General features: G+C 36.5%; 1 protein-coding gene across 1 annotated transcript in view; it reads left to right on the top strand.

The window, feature by feature from the left end:
* The window catches only part of LOC126853146 (serine-rich adhesin for platelets-like), a 38,507-nt gene extending 20,102 nt beyond the window's left edge, over nt 1–18,405 (top strand). The window contains exons 8-10 of the mRNA XM_050598647.1: nt 4,410–5,174; nt 12,802–12,992; nt 13,086–18,405. Of these exons, the coding sequence (XP_050454604.1) occupies nt 4,410–5,174; nt 12,802–12,992; nt 13,086–16,835 (4,706 nt within the window). The 3' untranslated portion in view covers nt 16,836–18,405. The remainder of the gene's footprint in view (nt 1–4,409; nt 5,175–12,801; nt 12,993–13,085) is intronic.
* Nucleotides 18,406–18,413: the final 8 nt, after the last annotated feature.

Genomic DNA, 18,413 nt, shown 5'->3' with positions numbered 1-18,413 from the left:
TATCCTCGTCCTCATATCGAACGCGTTCGAAAATTTCAAATTATTATCCATGATGAACCTTTTTTTTTTGTCTCTTCGACGAGATCGAAGAGAGTGACTTTGCAAAAAGGGAAAATATTTAGATTAAGAGAAAGAGAGAGATAAATATTTTAGAAATTTTCTCAAAAACGGAAAGATTATAAATTTTCTCTATATTCTGAACGATTGAGTCTATACATTGTTTTGATACTTGGATAACATAACGACCTTTGATAAGCGTGTAACGAACAAACCGTTTGAAATATTTCAAATTTAATGACTCTTTTCAGAGCCCATCTGTTTCTCATATTTAGCAATGTCAACGGAAATATTTGATCTTGAAATATCGAACATAAACCGTTTTCATTTTTCTGTTTAAAGAATCTTTTCAACGAAAAAAAAAAATAATAAGCTTTTTACAATACTTAAAATTTCGTCACAACGGCAGTATAGACCTCGACATATCGCGATATGAGTAAAACGAATAGTCGGCAATCTCATAAATGAGATAATCGAATATTTTCCGATGATTATGAAAATAATATATGTTACAAATATATATTGTAAAGTATTTGGAAGATACTCGATGTCGCAGACACACACGTCGAAATCTGGAATTTTTTTCCCCTTGGTAACAGCGCAAGACACGGAAAATCAGATATCGCCTTCTTCTTGATGATTGATTTGTGCGCGGTATAAGAGAACCTCCGAAAATACATTGAATAATACTAACAAAAAAAAAGTAGAAGATAAAATATTTTTATATTTACCAACGATAAATTCTCTTATTTATCGTATGATATATCCTCTGAAAATAAATTATATTATAAATTATACGTTTATTGAAATCGGAATAATATGAAATAATATAAAAATTAAAAATCTTATATTTATTTAAGAGCTATATTATTTAATTTTTTTATTATTTTTTTTAATGCGAATAAAAAAAATTTTGTGTAAATGCTATGTACTAAAATAATCGAGGACTATTGAGCTTTTCTCATAACATTTTAACATCCCCTAATATACTTTATTTTCCGGATCAAATAGCGTTACGAGAAAATAATTCGTACAGACTCATCCACGAATCAATCACGAATAAAACCGGACATTAAGATATGTCGCGCGAAATATATATTGCGGCGTCGCCACGCAGAGTTTAAAGTTTTTTAGAATTTTTTTTTTTAATCAGCTGATATACGTCATAGCCTAGAGTCTCTTGTAAAACGTTGATTTTACTTTGCACGGCGCAGCCTTAGACGAACAGGCAGTCGGCTCTGATGAACATTGGTTCAACGATCGTTCCGCGAGCGAGAACCTGGATACAATACTTACGCTCGTGCCACCTACATAATTCATATCGGTATGTAAGAGCCGAGCGTTTTGACGAGGAGAAAAAAAAGAGAAACCGCGAACGATGTTCTGCCGTGGAGAGAATTCGTGACCGAGACGATTGGCCGCGCGAAATTCCGATCGGTCAGAATCCCGAGATCAAGAGAGCGGATGTAGAGGAGTAAGCACCGTTTTCTTTTTCTTTTCCTCTCTCATAGCCTAACGCGGCATCCCGACACGCGTAATCCAATATTTCCGTGTAATTTATATCGCCGTGCGTTGGCTGCAAAGAGAGCCCGTACATCCGCGCTTGGCACAGGCTTCTCGTCCGCGATAAAAAATTTACTTTATCTTCAATGCTTAAAGAGGAACTGAACGGATCACACAGCTAACGTCAAAAGTTAAATAAATCTAAAGTTAATAAATCTAATACGTTTCGAGATAAATTCATGAATTTGACATTGCGCAAAGCGCAACACACTTTTAGTCTTTTAAAATATAAAATTAATAATTAATGTATGAATTTTAATTTTTGAATTAAAGATTTGCTCTGTGGAATATAATTGAATCTCAAAATCTCTTTGTTCAAGTATAATTTGTTTTGTATTTCTAAGATTTAATTCGCAAATAAATAATTTTATTATTTTACTTAAAAATTAGGGATTAGGAAGAAACATTATTTTATTTGTCTAAACATCCGCTATTTGATTATTTAACACCATCTAATTATCATGTTACATATCGTTAACTAATATTAGGATTATGGCTGTTCATATAGCTGTCATATAACAATAGGTTTATTATCGAGTTCAGCCTATTGTAGGGTCGTGAACTGTGGCGTGCGATATCGCGATACGAACTTTTCATTCATGGTCTTTATCATAGTTTCACTATCAATGCATATAGCCAGTTTGTACTATAAGTGACCTTAGGTCGTCACATTGAAACGCGGTTAGAATCTATTAATCTTCTTTAAGGGAGGGCCCATTCATAGTAAAATTTTCTCTAAGATTCTTTCAGAATCTAATTTAAATTCCGGTATGTGTATTTGAATTTTATTTTATTCCTCTCTAAACTTTTTCTTTCTTAAAATATTAAATATGCTAAAGAAAAAATAATGTAAAAATAAATTAACAATAAGAATTAGATATATCGAAAGATGGGGCATGAAATAGAAAAAAATATATATATATTCCTTAGATCTGAATAAATGATATTTATGTAGAATCAATAATATTTCTTTACAATTTATACAAATTTATTAATATTTAACGTGCTAAAAACTTAGTTGAGAGTTAAACGGGAATAAGAGTCGTTCTGTGACATCATTTGCGCATGTTCGTTTTTTTACCCTCTTTGCGACTAACAATGCGACAAGCGTTAATTGAATCCTCGAGTACGGACAATAGCGCGACCTGCCGATTTTATTCTTTTCGCTTTTTTTCCCCGATATAATCCTGTCCTGCGTAAAAAATGAACGAAATTTTAATTTTTGTGGAAATATTACGCATATATATATATATATATATATATATATATATATATATATATAATATATACCGGGCGTATATTTATCATTGGTACACCCGATTATCGATCGATGGAATATCAGTCCTGATGGTTTTCGATGCTCTCATCAGTATACCATATCCGGATATACTTTATACGACCGTTGACATTGATTATTTCGGTGAATCTCATGGGATGCAATTGTTTAATTTCTATTTTTTTCTCAAGGGATCTCGTTCGCGAGACAGAAAAAGATAAAGCGACAGAAACATAAAGGAAAATAATGGAGACCGATGGAAAATTAGCATCTCTCTCTCGCCCAGATGGCAAGCGAATGCTCTCGCAACTTAATAAAGTCACTAGAGCGCGAATGCAAGAGAATGAAAGAGAAGACGACGAGAGGTGAGCGGCAACGGACACAGGGAGAAAGGGCCGGGAGGGTGAGGGGGTAGAGGGAGAAACGAAACGGGCGAGGCGGTGGATGAAGGGGCGAGGAATGAGAGGGAGAGGACTACGCAGGCGTCGATAGTCGGTGTAGGTCAACGTCCTTTCCGCCAGGGCCGACATGATATTCGCAGATGCCGAGACTATATGTATAGTGTATCGTGAAATTTCTGACAAACTATAGATATGTGTCATTTGTAGAAAATTTCCCTCTCTCTCTTTCTCTAAAAAAATACAAACAATTAAAGAATACCATAAGATACGAAAATGCTTACGATTTTGTACCAAAGTCAAAATTTTGATTATATTTTTACACGTCTGTGAATTCTGGAGGATTTTAATAGATTTAATTTAGATAGGAATGTATCTTCCGTAAAAAAAATTATTTAATTTGTGTGTCATTGATCTATATCAAAAATGTAAATGACAAAAATTTTTATTTTGTAATAGCAATATTAGTGGATAATGTACATATTTATATTTTACAGGAAACGATATATCTGTAATATTTGCAGGATGGTTTCTTGAACGCGATCGCGTGATGATCTTCGAGCGTGTGTTATTCACGAACCATTGACTTTGCCAACTATAAACCGTAGCCGCACTTTTATTATTCGATGACTCACGCCGATAAGCTAAATAATAACATATCTATTGAAAAATACATTTGCCTTTGCTTCCGTTTCTTGCGTGCGTCTCCTTTTTTATAATATTTTTATGATATTGATGCATCTTGATCTGGATTATTATAATATCTCTCTTGTTACGTCAAGAAATAGATAAAACATCAAACAATTCTTCTATCGCAATTTAATTGCCGACGTAATACAATTTTGATTCGAGAAAATATATGTAAAAAGTATACGAAACTAAAATGTAGGCACACCCATAAAAAATCTTTGAAAAAAAATATGTTGTAAAATTACTTGCAGAATGTAAATTCCGTCACAGATTTTTTGGTAGCGGAAAACCCAACAACGGGATCGTAAGATTTACGTACCGTTTTATAATTACGCTCCTGACAATAATATTGTAGCAATTAAAAAGTAATCATAGTCAAGACGAGGGACGAAAATTTTTTAACGAATATCTTTCTATCTTTGCAGACGATCTCAAGCACGTGCATCAGGCGCTACTGCAGAGCGCTAAACGCGCGGGCTCCTTGGACAATATCACTGTAATCGTTGTGTTTTTGACATCACCAGTCGAGATCGCCTCGCGGCATTCACTCCTGAACTATCAACTACTGAATGGTGCTACGCCGAATCTACTATTGAACAACATGGACCCGAATAATCCGATGTCATCGAATTCCGGCCAGTTCGACGTAAACGCTGCCTTTATTAAGCAGCAGCAGCAGCAATCGACCGACGAAATCGAAAATCTGCTGCTGCATTGTGATTTAAATCGCGGGATGACCAGGAACGGCAAACATCAGGACGGTGATGGCAACGATGACGATGACGATTACGGTGATTTGGGTCCGGAGACCGACGTCGACGCCGGCGAGGACGCGATCGACGGTAATCCCTCCGTAGAGCCTCTTATTATATCATCCTCGTCGTACGAATTTGTCTCCGATAAGTCGTCGATGGAAACCGAGGTCGACAACGAGGGCAATAACAAGGAGAAGGAGGAGGATCTACTTAATCGCGACAATGCAAACATCTGTCCGAGTCCGGTGGACTCGGTGAAAAACAACGTGTCCGACGATCGTGACATATTGAGTGACAAGGACGTTCTTTGCGATGAAAGGCCGCGTAGCAACAATGACGGCGACAACGATGACAACGAAGCGCGCGTGGAATCTACTACTGGCACGCATACCCTCGTGGACGATGACAAGTCGCCACCCTCGCCACGAGATGCTAGTAAGTGCACCTTGTCCGTTGTAAAGACTCGCCTGTGCGCCGCGATGGTATACGGTTACGCTTATCGCGCGGTAAGCAATCTGTTTATGTCGTTGACGAATTACATTTCGGCCTCATTCGCTGCTCACGTTTTCGGTCTACGCAGGAAATGAATGATCTTTGCCAAAGATCATAAAGGATAATATATATGTATATATATATATTTTATATATACATATATAATCTTATGTGTATCTATATCTTATATATATATATTATGACAAACGATTAAATCGACACAATGTAAATTATAGATTTTCGTCGTCGCATGCGACATCTGTGATGAGATTTCACTAGTCATTATGCATCACGCAGCACAAAGCATTTCATTAAAGAACGATGCGAAATACATGAATATCTTGAATGCCGAAAGAAATATTATAATAAATTCTTTGTACAGGATAGAGCAAAGAAGATGTTTGTATCGCTTGCTGATAATATCGCTTACTTCGATACTACGAGAAAAATGCATCTGTTGTGTAAGATAAACTACCATTATTTGACGTTTCTCGCAATATATACAATTTTTCGCATCGTATATATAGAAAAGTAAAATTGAAATATATTTTTAATAAATTAAAATATATTTCTATACGATTTATACAATATTACTAAAAATAGAATGCGTTTTGTAATAATTTTCATGTTCGTAATCCGTAAACGTTTGTGTTCTCCTTTTATTTTATTCTTAGTATATCAAAAATATGGCAACTATTTTATTTTTTGATTGATAGAATCTTAAAACAGTAATCTTATCAGAGTAATCTTATCAGAATATAAGTTCAGTTAGAACTATTATTTTTTTTTTCCTAGAAGAAGTTACATCTTTCCTTTTTTATACTTTATACATGTATGTTACTAGCATTTTTTACTTTATACATGTATATTACTAGCATTAACAGGCTTATATATCACAACAGCATAATCACAATTGATCGACAAGTTTTTTTCATTGATGGCAGAAAGAATTAGTTTTTTTTTTCTATAAACTGATAAAACCAATTTGATTGTAAAAACAATTTAATTGTTACGATTCATGTGCTAATCTGATAAACAACAAAACTTCAAAGTTCGCGAATTAACGGAAGTAACGAATATGTCAGCAAAGATACTGTACGAGAAAACCTGTTTCTCTAATTGATTTTATTTAATCCGCATCGGCAGCAAATTGAAATGCAATGTAGGTAATAAAAAGCAACTTTTAATTGTTATTATTTTCTTGATTAGCGGAAATATCGAATATCGACTAGACGACACTAGCGTAAACTAAACGATGTAAATTTTTATATTATCAGATATGCAATTTTCTAAAAGCTTATTCTATTTGAAAAGAAAAAGAAACCGTTCTGAGTAATGGTTATTATAGGACAGAAGAATAGATAATACCCTCATAGAGAAATAATAAATAATAAACGTATATTTCAATTTTTAATTATTAGGTTGAGAAAAAAAGTCAAAATTATTACATATTAATTAGTATATTAAAAATGATTTCTTGATATCGAAAAATTTCAAATCTTTACGATCTATATGTATCTCTAACAACATATTTACATGTAAAAAAAACGATGTTTTTACGACATTTATTTTTGCTATATTTCTTTTTGACTATATTTCTCTATATTTGCTATATTTCTACAAAAATTGTTACTGTATTTTCTATCAATTATGTTCGATATTTCTTATCGTCGATGAAATGACGCTTCCGGTAATATCCAATTTGTATAATTTATTCTTTTCGAATAATCAATAGACACGCCGATAATACAATGATTCTCCATTAGCGTTATCGCCCAGCAGTCTTAGATAATTAAACAAGTACCATCATGTATAATGTCACACATAAGAAATCCCGTTATGTTACTTTCGAATTGACCGCGTCGGCGTTCGAAGGCACGCTCGCATCCTCGCGATTGGCGGCTGCGCCGCGTTCGCGTCGCGGATAGGTGAAGGCACGGCCAATCGGACGGCGTGTCGCCAATTGTCGCCGGTCGCGTAGAAGGGGTCCACCGACAGTTCTTCTTCGAGCCTCCGTACGGTTTGTGAATGTTCATCCTTCGTGTCGCTTTCGTGTGCATTTTCGCAGTGCTCGCGTATTAAAGTCGATTCCTTCCATCGGTTATATCACCCAGGCGTGCCACCGTCATCGTCGCGTTTTCCGCGAGGAATACAGACACGCACGGACTCACGAACATCTCCGAGGTACGTTGTAGCCTTGCATACGCGCGACCCCATCGTTGCCGGGAATCCAAATTGCGTATTATTTAAATTAAGGACATTGCCGGCCGGCACTGGCGCAATCTCGACGGTGACGTAATTAAAATTTATCGAAGTGGTAGGGAACATAGAGGGGGATTAAAAAGAAATTATTGCGCGATAGATGATTATGCGTAGAAATTTTTGCCCACAATAGAGGGAGGGGGCAGCGATCGACGACATACCGATTTTGAACTTCAGACTGTTTTTCCTTCTCTCTCTCTCTCTCTCTCTCACACACACACACACACACACACACTTTCTCCTTTTTTTTTCTGGAAAGAAATTAATTTCTATATGTTGGATCGAGGCCTGCTCCCTCTAGTCTCTAACTCTTTGGTTTCCGCCTTTCATGCGAACGAGAAAAAGAAAACGAAGAGAGTCTGCGGAGAAGGAGAGGGAGAGGAGAAAATAGTATATTCTCCGTCGCGCCGCATCATACAAGGCGTGTACAAAAATATCGTGTTGTGAAATCGTGTTGTGTATTATTCTGTCGTCATCGGCGTTGAGAACGAGGTCATAATTAGGTTCGCGATGTCTTTTACACATTGTCGAATGCGGCAACACTTTGTCTTTCATCGAGACAGTTGGAGATTACTTTGATGAGTTCGATGCGTAAAAAAAAAACGCGAAAATGAAAATCCCTCATCCGATGAACAGAAACCCAGCGCTTTTCCGACATCAAATGATATCGAGACTGAAAATTATCTCGGGCTTGAGCCACTAAAATTCTTTCTTGGCCGATGCGGATTAAAATTCCTTAACTTTGCCAAAGAAAATTAATTTTTTTTTTTTAAATTAAGATACCTAAATGCATTTTTGTAAAGATTAAGAATATCTCTGACGCAGAAAATTCCCGAAATCTTCCGAAGGAAGAAAGTAAAGAAATAATTTAAATTGCGCTTAAGAAATTAAGAATGATTTTACGAATAATATATTTAACATTTTGAAATTTTGCTGAAGCTTTTCAGACCTCTTATTGTATATTTGACAGAGAGATTGCACCTTATCTTCGATATTAGTTCAAATCGTAGAACTATTGTGCGTATACCGAGCATAACACACAACGAAACGAATATCAGACGCGAGAGGAAGAAAGAGAAAGAGAGAGTCGGAGCTTCATAATTTATAAATTACAACAACGATCCATACGAGATTTGCGGAAAAAATGATTAATGTGACTTTCCTCTATCAGTTTTGCGATACAATTAATTCGCCAATCGCGTGTCTTTCCTGCGTCACGCGTCTTTGCTGTCTCTATTTTTAGATATGAACGCAGTTCAGTTTTAACGTTCCCAATATCGTCTTCCAAATTTTAAGGTGATGTGGTACAAAGTAATTGAATATCCTTCTGCTGTCAGTCTTATCTGAATTGCTGAATTTAAGCGAATCATCGTGACGCAGAATACGATGCGTTATTTCAGCGTAGTTTGCAGGTTTAAATTTTTTTTTATTTTTAAATCGCTTTCGAATTTCATGAGTTTGCCAATTTTTCCTATTTTTCAACAGATATTCGCACGATAAAGTTTCGCGATAAGATTTGCGAGATCAGGTTAAATCGAGATTAAAATGAGAGGAGTCGTATTACGGAAAAAGAAAGATGACAGGAAACGCGAACGTGACTAAAAGAACACATTTATCTGCTCTTTGCCTCTCTGTCACAAATTGCATTCGGTGCATTTTTTTTTCCCCAAAGCAAAGCAGGAATTTATCGCTATAACATTAACCGACTGTTGTGATAATATTGTACTTTGACATTTTTTCTTTGATTTTAAATTGTACGAATAAATTTATATAAACATGCAACAGTATTCGCAGATTACTGCACGTGAAATTCTGATGAAATAAGCATCTTTTTTTTTTCTTTTTTGTGTTTATGTAAGGCAAAAGTCTAAATTATTTTTCTCCATCTTTTTCTTCATCGATGAAAAACAGATTAGTAAATTTTATAGATTTTAAATAGAGATAGCTTTTTTGATGTGTCTTTTAAAGATTGTTGATTTTATAGAGGCAGGAATTGCTGCCTGGCAAGGAGACGCTATGCAAAAACGACGTTTAAATCAACGAATGTGACGTTAAGCAATCATAACAATAACATTAAAACAGATAACAGACTTTTTTTTAGATTTTAATAACGATAATTTAGCACTATCTATTTATCTCTCTCTCTCTCTCTCTCTCTCTCTCTCTTTCTCTTACAGTCATATGCTGCCGCTCAATTTGTGCTGGGATTTGCTTTCTGGTGTATCTACGCTTTCTGCGCTTCCTTTCTCTCTTTCATCAAATGCACAAGCGTAACTAAATTCTGCCCATATTTTACTTGAAAAAAAAAAAAAAAAAAGATTGCAGTTAAAAAAGTCGCGCGTTTCGAATGAGCGCGAATAAGCGCGACTTTCGATTTAATAAGAGAAAAATTATTACTGGCCAGTTGGCTCGATGAATTTGCATGACCCCTATATTTTTTCTTAAATAAACGCTTAGTAATTTTACTTAGATAACTATTTGTGGAATATATAATGACAATGTGTTTGCGATAACTCTCCGTTGCCGAAGCGAACGAACGAGAATACGACGCCAATATGAACGCTACTAATGTCGACTATTTAAACTTGCCATTTATAGAGAATAATTATGAGGTCTATTACCTTTTTTTTTTTTTACCAGGCTTTAAACTTTTCACCAGTCATATCGGCGAGTTGGCCTGTATGCGCGAGTGCCATTTTGTTTCTCTATTCTTATCTTCTTGAAATGAAACATTATTTAAGATGTAAAAAGAAATAGTAAAAAGTTACAGTTTGTATGCTATTTTTCCACTATCTTGCCTATTGAAATAGTTTCCAATATAACGAACTTTATTGCAATCCTTGTATATATTTTTTGGAATTTATTAGAACTGTATGATGTAGTATCGTTGGAATTTATATGAGATATCGACGAAGTTGAAGGAAAAACCGAATATTCAGGATGTCTAATCTCTGAAAAACTTGAAATTTTCAAGGATATCTATTGTATCTGGAAATACCAAAAAGTCATTATGGAATTTTATTGGAACTCAGGGAATTTTGTAAAAAATTCTTTTTTTAATAATTTTGCTCTCATATTGTAAGTAGTTGGCAAGTGAACATTGTGTGTTTAAAATATATTATAAATATATAAATATATAATAGTTATCTCTCTTATTTATACATATTCAATTTTAACAAAATATTGAATATGCAGTACGTTCTTTATTATTATATAATTTTTAGTGATAAAAAAAAATGAAATTGTTATGTAAGTGAACAATGTTTATCATGCGAAAGCTATTCAGTTCTTTTTAATACAAATCTAGCATTTGAAGCTTAAGTGGCTTTTCATATAATTGAAAGGCATTAGAAAACATACAATAAAAAAACTTATTTTAAAAAGTTGTGCCAAAAAATCTTTAAAATATTTTCTTTTTGTGGAATTTTGAACAAAAAATATCTGAAAAATTATGGAATTTTTTTTTTCAAGATTTGAGTGGACACCTTGATATATTTTGTGCGAATTTACATTTCCAGTCAACGTTTTGAAAACTTTGACACATATGGTGGCGGCGAAACGCGTTGCGGGATATTATTATCCGAATTCGTGTGGACCAGCGCACTTTAAACGGATTCAAAATGCGTTAGAAACGGTAGAATGCGTGGGAGAGAGAACCTTCGTGAGTTGGCGCGAGTTTGCATTGGTGGCAAAGAGACTTGGAACGGAATTAAGAGGAGATTAAGCGAGCGTAGGCTGCGTTTTTTTTAAGCGTCCTTTAACCAGTTTTCACGTAGCGCTTTTTTCCTGGCTTCGGCCAGGTGGGCCCGACATTCTTATCTCTCTCGGCTGCATTTTTTTACACACTCGTACCGAGTGCTTTGTTCGCCTTCCTCTTCGCGTTCCACAAGCTCGTGCCCTCACTTGATTTTTTAATCCTACGAAGATACGCAGTACGAAAATTTCACGCAAATATCTCTATTTCGAGAATTTGCTCTTTCGCTCTTTCTGAAATTTGTAAGAAATGTCAGAATATTTTTGATAGATGGATCAAAATATATTAATAATTATAATGAGAATTTTACAATAATAATAAACATAGGATTGTAAGTCTAATGAAGATTTAATAGTCAATATATTATTGATATAAAATTTATTATCGATTCATGAAATCATTGTATCTTGACAGTATTAAATTTACAAACTGACGGATTTACTTTATTATACGCTGTTCATAATCACATTCATAATCATATTAATGTTGATTACTATTTTAAAATTAATTTTCTATGTTTTATTGGACATATTAATTATCTTGAAAAAATATCGCATTCTATATTCTCAGAAATATGACATTATTTTGGAAATCTTTCTTTGTGAAAATTGAAATCCTGAGAACAGAGTTGTGTTGAGGCCAGGATACTGTTCGAGAGTCAAGTGCAAAGTGTAAAAAAAATATAAGAATTTTTATTGCGTAAATGTTCAAAAATAAATTTATCGAGCACGATTGTCGAATCTGTTAATTGATTCCTTGATCCTATCTATTTTATCGCTTCACGCAGAAATATTCGACCGCTAGAACGGAAATGTTAGGACATCTTTCAGTCATCTCGCACCGCGCTACTCCGAGAAATATTTTAAAAAAGTGCAATCGAGAGAAGAGCCGACTCCATTCCGCGAATGGATGTTGATCGATTCGACGATTTCCAAGACCTGGTCCAACCGGAGCGGGGTCACTCTCCTCTAATCGTCACGACGCGGTGCACAGGTGGGTGGCGACGATAGCGGCGGCAACGGTGTATAGGAGGGGTGTGAGGGAAGAGGGGAAAGGGTGGGGGCGGGAGAGTGCTCCGGGGGCTCTGTGGACTAGATCGATAATGCATCTCTTGACGGGCGTAGTTCCTCTTAGTCACCGAAGGGCAATCGCTCTCGCGAGGAAGATATCCGTCGTTTTACAGCCGTCGTCTCCCGGCTGCGTGTCGAAGAGGAGGTTAGTAGTGTCGGCTCATCTATCGAGCATTAACGTGTAATGAACATGTTAGATTAAACCAGAGTAGCGGAATGCAGAATCAGTAGTTGATAATTTCTAGTATTTTATTGAATAATTTTCCTTTTTATTTCCAATGATAAATATCGTCAAAAATTTCAATAATTATTCTTAAGGATTATATGATTGTGAAATAAAATTATAATTATCTTCATGACGAAACATTTAATGCGAGAATGAAAGAAATTTATGATTTGTACATTTGTGATAAATGAGAATGATACGATGTAGCATAACGAATTGATTATTTGACTTTTTAATTTTTTTTGATGTTTATTTCAGAAACTCTTCACCATGCATTGATTTCTGAACCGAAGAATATAGAGGAGAGCGAAGAAGAATCTGAGGAAGAGTGGGATTCTAACGATTCGAATAAGGAAAAATATTTGTCGATATTTCGGATTCACAAACCTGGCCATTCCGATAAATGTGAAGGATTAAAAGGCAATAATTGTTCTTCATCTAACGACGATGTAAATATAATCTGCATTATTGTTTTCTCATGGAAGAATTTTTGTCATTCGATATAAGAATATGCATTTTGAATAATTTTGCTTTACTTTTAGATAAGTTTGGACGAATACTGCGACGGAAACATGGCTTTTCAACTAAATCCGGAGGCGGTTGAGTTCGTGCCGTTGTCACCACCACTGATTAATAAATTGCAGGATTATGCCCTTAGCGGTTCTCCTTTAAGAAAGACGTCGATGGATAATATCTATGTACCGACCCAAGCCGAATTCGAGGCAGAAATAAACCAGCGACCGAAGGAGATCGGTCAGAATTTTGTGTGCGATGACCTGCACGGATCATGTGAGAGCAATTTGCCGGACACAAACATGTCTGAGATCTCGACCAAGGCTGAGGTGGATGATGAATCGATGGCGCGTATCGTGTCTACAACGCAATGGCAGATGGGTAACTCTTCTCAGTGGAGTGCAACGACACATAATGATGCAGAGTCCGACTCGGAGGAGTACGAAATCGTCAACATGGATAATCCTATGACGATTTCGTTCACTCCGGGTGACTTCGAGGTGGCGTTTGAGAAAGGCGTCGATCTGAATGCCGTGCACGATCTGAATGACAGTTCAGACGATGCCGAACATATTAATACGCCGCCGCGTTCACCCGGTGGGTTGTGCGTGAATGAGAGTGCACGTGCGGATACACCCTTGGATGATAAGGCACCAATTGATGTTTTGTGCATATCATCGACACCACATCCCGCGGATAATCAATCAACACGTACTGCCACTTCCGAATGGGACGAAGCAAAAGTGCTCTCAGTCGAAGCGGACGGATTCACTCCTCTCCCGTATGATCTTTGTCGGAAATCAAGTATACCCTCCTCTATTAATAATCTAACAGATAAGTCCCAATGCATGTCCATTGAATCTAAATTTACGAATTCTGATAAATTCAAGTCTGCGAGCTCCGTGGAAGAAGATATTTCGAAGGAAATGTCATTAAAAACAAATGAAAATTTAGTTGATAACCAGCAACCAATAGATTCATCTAAAGAAAATTATAACGAAACATTTGAATTACTAACTACCGAACCTGAAATCGTAAAATTGACAGATAAGTTTGATAAAATACAAAATGAAGGAGAACAAACAAGTTTGTATGAAAAAGATGATAAAACACAATCTAAGCCATTAGATGAAACTATGAAAGTAAAATCAATCGAATGTGTTCCATCTGAGATAGTAGAAACGATAAACGAAGAGCAACTGACAACAGAGAAAATGAACAAGAAGGATATTACTGATAATAGCGAAACAAAATGTAATGAACCTTCTTCAGAGAGTGTGCTAGAGTCGGAACGTTCTGACACAGAAATAAAACATCTGGAATTATCCGACAAAGAAATGGAGTATCAGCGTGCTGAACAGAGAAGACTAGCGCAGCCGAATATTGATACTGATATAGAATTTTGTTTGGAAAGTTCTCATGAATTTAAGCCATCTAATTGGACAGATTTTTACAAAACAGGTAGTAAATCAATGCTGCTTGAAGAGGATGAACCATATCAATGTAATAAATCGTACGAGTTAGCTACGGGACATCAACAGTCATCAGAAACTCCCGAAAAAGACAATAAAAATGATAAAAATGATAAAAATGATAAAAGCGACGATGATGCCAAACCTGCCAATGCAGATCCATCCGATTTAGAGAAAGATTCCACGGAGAAGCCAATGCAACCTGAAAGTCAAACACATGAGCAAAACGCGGAGTTGCCTTGTACAAGCAATGCGCAAACCGAGCAAGAGCTAATAGAAATAGAAGCTGCATCTGCGAATGTCGATGAGATATCTGAAAAACAGATTGCATCGGAAGATATTTCTATGAATAAGCAAGAAGAGATCAAATCGTATCTTGATCTTTGCGAAGAAACCACAGAAACATTGCCAGACGACACAATGACAATGAAGACGGAAACAGAAATTACATCGACATCATCGTCTAACGCAGTCAGTACGACGACCGCACAAGAAACCACAATATCGTCGTCAGTGCAGCCGGACCTCGCGCAAGAATTTGTTGCGACTCATCCTAAGCAGCTTGTGGACGAAGAAAAACTACAGGGGCAGCCAAATATTGATACTGATATAGAATTTTGTTTGGAAAGTTCTCATGAATTCAAGCCATCTAATTGGACAGATTTCTACAAAACAGGTAGTAAATCGATGCTGCTTGAAGAGGATGAACCATATCAATGTAATAAATCGTACGAGTTAGCTACGGGACATCAACAGTCATCAGAAACTCCCGAAAAAGACAATAAAAACGTTAAAAATGATAAAAACGATAAAAGCGACGATGATGTCAAACCTGCCAGTGCAGATCCATCCGATTTAGAGAAAGATTCCACGGAGAAGCCAATGCAACCTGAAAGTCAAACACATGAACAAAATGTGCAATTGCCTTCCACATTAAACAGTGCACAAACCGAGCAAGAACTGATAGAAATAGAAACTGCATCTGCGAACATCGATGAGATATCTGAGAAACAGATTGCATCTGAAGATAGTTTTACGAAGGAAGAGACTAAGCGACAAGAAACCGCGAAAGCATTGCTAGACCTAACAAAGGTGATCGATTTTAATACATATACTAATGCTGCTACAGAGGCTGCGGCCGCTACAACGACCACCGTAAGTACAAAGGCAAAAGCAACAACGACCTCGACAAAACGTTCAACTAAAACGACGACGACGACGTCAACAACGAAGACGGCAACGAAAATTACGCCAGCATCGCCATCCAAAGCAGTCAGCACAACAACCGCGCGAATAACCGCAACATCACCGCCAGGCCAACCGGCTCTCGCGAAGAAATCCGTTGCGGCTCGTCCTAAACAGCTGGTGGACGGATCGACCAAAGCTGCGGCAATTTCAAGTGTTGGTAGTAAAGTCACTGGAACTAAGACAACGACATCGTCTAAAAATGTGACAACAACGACGAAGACTAGTCTCTCGCCGCGCGTTAGTACAACAAAATCGAGAACAAGCACTGCCTCCACTGCCTCATCGAAATCGAGCACATTGTCAGCCGAGAAGAAATCAGCGACAAATCTCGGTGAGACAAAGCCCGTTGGTAAAGTCACCGCCACCACTTCCAAACCAACAAGTACGAAAACGACGACCACAAAGATCACACCTGTCAAATCAATGTCGTCAACAACCACGACAACGTCTAACGTAACGTTGAAACCGAGATCTACGTCGGTCGGTACGACTGTTAAAACATCTGTGACGATGTCAAAACAGTCAGTGACTATTTCGTCATCAAGACCCAAAACCGCATCACCGACTTCCAGCAGCGTGAACAAGTTGCGTGAAAATTCTGCGAAAACGACCACAACCAAGTCACCGTTGATTGATAAGCAGAGCAAGGAATCAGCTAACAAGGAAATCTCTCATTCTAGCGCCACGGGAACATTATCGTCATCTAAAACCGGTAATAAACCCTCCGCACCGCTCGGCACCACCACGGCTGCAAAACGCTCATCAGTTGGGAAATCACCCGGCAAATCGTCTGGGAATACGATCTCACCAATAAAGAAATCCACTCTGACACTGAAAGGCGCATCAAGAACTACTTCTTCCAGCACCGGGACAAGGAGCACGCTCTTGAGCGAATCACAGAAAGTATTGCAGAATGGAATTTCTGAAAAGCGGATGGAGGACGTAACCCAAGTTGCTATCACAACAGCAACGAGCGATAAGCCTGAGGATGACGTGCTACGGAAGGATGCGTCACCGGTGAACGTGCTGACCGATAATCAGCTGATAATCACCGATTGAAATGGTTGGATCGAGAAGCCAAAAGTTGTCCGCTGTTGTACGCGACAACGCAACGCCGGCCTAGGGTTATAGACAGAGTTGCAGACGAACTGTTATAGGTTTCTCCTTTTTTTACACTTCTTATTTAATGGACAAAAACAACAGAGCTCCCGCGCGTCGTTCTCGGGACAGAATAATATTTAGGAGACATATATATGTTAAATATAAAAAAAAAAAATTACTGTTCTTATGCGCAACACGTATGTGTGACGTGAGATTTGATTTAACATAAAGCGAGAGAAAGGCAGGTATTCTAAACATTACTTTTGATAACTGCTGCCTTATCAAAATAGGAATCGAAAATCTCTTGTTATGTAAATATAATTCGGATGCGTTTCCATGCGTCGTTTTTTTTTTTTTTTTTTTATCAATTCGCGCTTGAGATTGCCCTAGAGGATGATACTCCAGTAATGGTTTGCAAATAGATTTTCAAATTCTGATACGGCAGTATGTTAATCTTTGAACATTTAACACGGAAACTTAATAAAACGTATATGTGGATTTTTTACCATTTTTTAATTTTATATGCGCAATTGCAATTAATAAATATTATTACTCGCTACACTTTTACTCGTATGACAGAAGAAAAGAAAAAAAAAACAGGTGGTAAAGAAAACTATATTTATTCTTGTTTGTTCCTATTTTTTGAAGTTGAATTCGTTGCGAGATTATATATAGACTCGTAACTATAATAACATAACGTATCTAATCTATGTACAGCACTTTTATGATTTAAATGTGATACCTTACAATACCATTAAATAAATTTGTATAATGCAGAAGTTTATATATGTGTATGGACAGAGAGAAAAAGGATAGGAACGAAATTCAAAAATTTAGTGAGAAAAGAAATTAAAGAAGAAAAAAATATATGGAAGAAATACATATATCCTATATCTTTCTATATATGTATTTATATATCTGTTGGTTTTTTTTCTTTTAATTTTTTTCTCACCAAATCGTTGAAACTCGATCCTTTTCTCAAAGGCGACCGGCGTCGAAGATCGCCGCACGCGCGCTTAAAAAGATTTATTTCGCATAAACAAATTTTTTTTTTCAACAATTTTAAAGCATCATGGAACTCGAGGTTTCAGATGGTTCTATTATGTTAAAAAAAAAAAAGAAATAACATTCGGACGGATGACATATTCAAGAGAGCATTAAAATTTTTCTTTTTTTTATATCATTTGACATGTGATCGTGAAACATTATTTATTTTGTTCAATGAATCGTGTTGGTGGCTTTCAAATATGCAGCGAACGAATGTTCCGACGTGAAATCGGGAGATGCAATTTCGTGGAGATAAATATGTTTGGATGCGCGCGCGCGATGGTCCTTTGCGATATCGATGAGACTTGTATACACACGCACAATATTCAATCCGATATGCATTATAATGTGGCCTCGTGTGTTATCAGAGATCATAACTTAGCGTTTCACACGCGAATGCGTGATATTCCGATTTTTTGTGTATTTGTCACCACTTATTTCTTAGAATTCATACTTAAATAAATGACATATTACGTTTGAATTTGATAA

Source organism: Cataglyphis hispanica, chromosome 11 (assembly GCF_021464435.1).
Source record: "Cataglyphis hispanica isolate Lineage 1 chromosome 11, ULB_Chis1_1.0, whole genome shotgun sequence".
NCBI classification, from domain to species: Eukaryota; Metazoa; Arthropoda; class Insecta; order Hymenoptera; family Formicidae; genus Cataglyphis; species Cataglyphis hispanica.
The sequence above is the reverse complement of the archived record's forward strand: the minus strand, read 5'-3'. Positions and strand labels throughout refer to the sequence as shown.